Genomic DNA, 2500 nt, shown 5'->3' with positions numbered 1-2500 from the left:
TATATATATTATATTATATTAATCCTTATTTATTTTAAAAAAATTTATATATATTATATTATTATTAATTTATATTATATATATTATATTATAATAATGTGTGTGTGTGTGTGTGTGTGTGTGTGTGTGTGTGTGTGTGTATGTATTCTCTTTAAAATTAATTGTCCCTATTTACAATACTAATGGCATATTATTATATTAATCCTACGGAATACTTATCTATAAAATTTATTATTTTTTAATAATTAGGGGATATACTCACAAAGTTTGAAGTGTTTATTATTAAACTTTAAAATTTTATACAATAATTTTCCCTCCAAAAAAGATCCGATCCAAAAACAATTTATTTTAGCCCAAAAGTAAAATTTCCCAAATGCTTAAAAACTTCCTTAATGTCATGTCTGTTTATATTTTGAATAGTTTCTCTCCTCTATTCCTTTCTCTCTGTCTGTCTGTATGTATGTTTGTGTCTGCCCCCCCTCTCCCTCTCTGTCTCTTTCTCTCTCTATCTGTTTACGTGTGTTTGTTTTTTTTGTTGTTCTATGTCGAACCCCCCCTCTCATTTTCTCCCCTCCTTTTCTCTCATTTTCTCCCCTCTCTCATTTTTACCCCTCTCTCTCCCTTTTCTCTCTTCTCACCCTCTCTCTCTCTTTCCCCTCTCCTCTTTTCCTCTCTCTCCTTCTTCCTTTCCTCTCTCTCTCTCTCTCTCTCTCTCTGTCCATTATGGCAAATGTAGAATGTATGAATCAGAATGCGCAATTCCACAAAGGGCAAGATGTGTAACTGACATTTCATTCAGAATTTTGTCATTTGGAATAAGATCGAAAAGCCAGTGACATGTATTACTACGTGGAATCATTCATTACAATTCTTACCTCCTAGTTTCTCTTTCCTCTCATTTTTTCTTTTGGAAATATTCTTCGAGGTAGATATCGGAACATTTTCATCTTTTATCTCGGATTAACTGTCTCTCTCTCTCTTCCTTTCTCTCTCTTTCTCTATCTTTCTCTCTCTCTCTCTCTCTTTTGCTCTCCCTCTCTCTTCTCTCTCTCTCTGCTTTCTCTTCTCTTTCTCTCTCTTTGCTCTCTCTCGTTCTCACTCTCTTCTCTCTGCTCTCTTCTCTCTCTCTCTCTCTCTCTCTCTCTCTCTCTCTCTCTCTCTCTCTCTTTCTGTTTTGGAAAGACAGATAAACATGTATGTTTCTGTTTCACTTTCTCTCTGGATGTATATATTTTTTTCACTCGAAGGAGACGAGTCTTTCTCTCAGTTTCCCTTTAAGAAAAAAAAAACAGGATGCTCTTATCTTCCTCTTTTGCACTTGGCACTCGTGAAGTTCCATCTTTAGTATCATCCTGTGTGAGATTCTTCAATGCCATGCAACGATACATAGATGATCGTTCAAGGTTCATTGCTATCTCTTGTTTTTGTAGTCCTTTGCTTTGGCTTATTATAATCATTCTAAAACAGAAGCTGTAGAAATGGCACAAGAGTGTTCATTCCGTGTATGATATGGTATGATTTGCACGCTACAAAATTATGAGATTCGCTCTCGGTAGCTGTTATCGTTATGTTAACTGTAATGACTATTACTGATTAATTTGTTACTGAAAAAGAGACAAATAAGAAACCGGCCATATGCTTTACCTTAGACCTTAGACCTATACGCACCCATAGAACAATAAACAGGTAAACATCATTAACACTACTTAACACTTCTTGATGCAAGAGTTTATACATTTATTTTCTATCATCATTATATAGTTTTTTTCTTTTTTGGCGATGTGTAGATACACTCTTTTTTAAAACTGTTTATACATTTTGGTTGATATATCTCTTTGCAGATACATCAGCGAGAGCGTAATTCTAAACATAATCATCCTTATTATGATTTTAATATATTTATGTATATATATGTCTTTTGCTACTCACACTGCACATTCTATCTAACGCAAAACCACTCGATCTTTCCCTCGAGAAGAGAAATAATTTTGTAGGAAGCAAATGAGGGGTGAAAAAGCATCCTTTTTCCCCCTCGTATGTATAGAAATCTCGAAACAGATTATTCACACAGTCAAGGGGGTCCGTCATCGTCCACGTTATCACAAGATAAGGAATATCTGAAGAAGGATTCCAGTGACAGCCAAGTGGAGGCACAGGACCCAGGTGTACTTGTCTGCAAGGAAAAAATAATGGGATATGATGTAAAAATATATATATATATATAATAATAATAATTTCTATATAGAACACAAGAATATTGCATCCATGGAGTGATAATAGATTGTTCATATGGATAAATGATTTATTTATATTGAAGGAAAATTGATGATTCTGTGTTGATTGAGGACTTATCATTCTATGTACATTTATTTAAAATATGTATTTTTATCATATGAAGTAATTGACAACGGATGGTTACATATATTCATCAATTATTCTAGTCTTTACACACACACACACACACACACACACACACACACACACACACACACACACACAC

The 2500-nt window shown here is 34.0% G+C and overlaps 1 protein-coding gene across 1 annotated transcript in view; it reads right to left on the bottom strand.

Annotated features, from left to right (window-relative positions):
- Positions 1–1625: 1625 nt before the first annotated feature.
- LOC119572909 overlaps positions 1626–2500 on the bottom strand; it is a 25769-nt gene continuing 24894 nt past the window's right edge. Inside the window, exon 4 of the mRNA XM_037919861.1 lies at positions 1626–2173. Coding sequence (XP_037775789.1) covers positions 2100–2173 — 74 coding nt within the window. The 3' untranslated portion in view covers positions 1626–2099. The remainder of the gene's footprint in view (positions 2174–2500) is intronic.

Source organism: Penaeus monodon, chromosome 5 (genome assembly GCF_015228065.2).
Source record: "Penaeus monodon isolate SGIC_2016 chromosome 5, NSTDA_Pmon_1, whole genome shotgun sequence".
NCBI classification, from domain to species: domain Eukaryota; kingdom Metazoa; phylum Arthropoda; class Malacostraca; order Decapoda; family Penaeidae; genus Penaeus; species Penaeus monodon.
The sequence above is the reverse complement of the archived record's forward strand: the minus strand, read 5'-3'. Positions and strand labels throughout refer to the sequence as shown.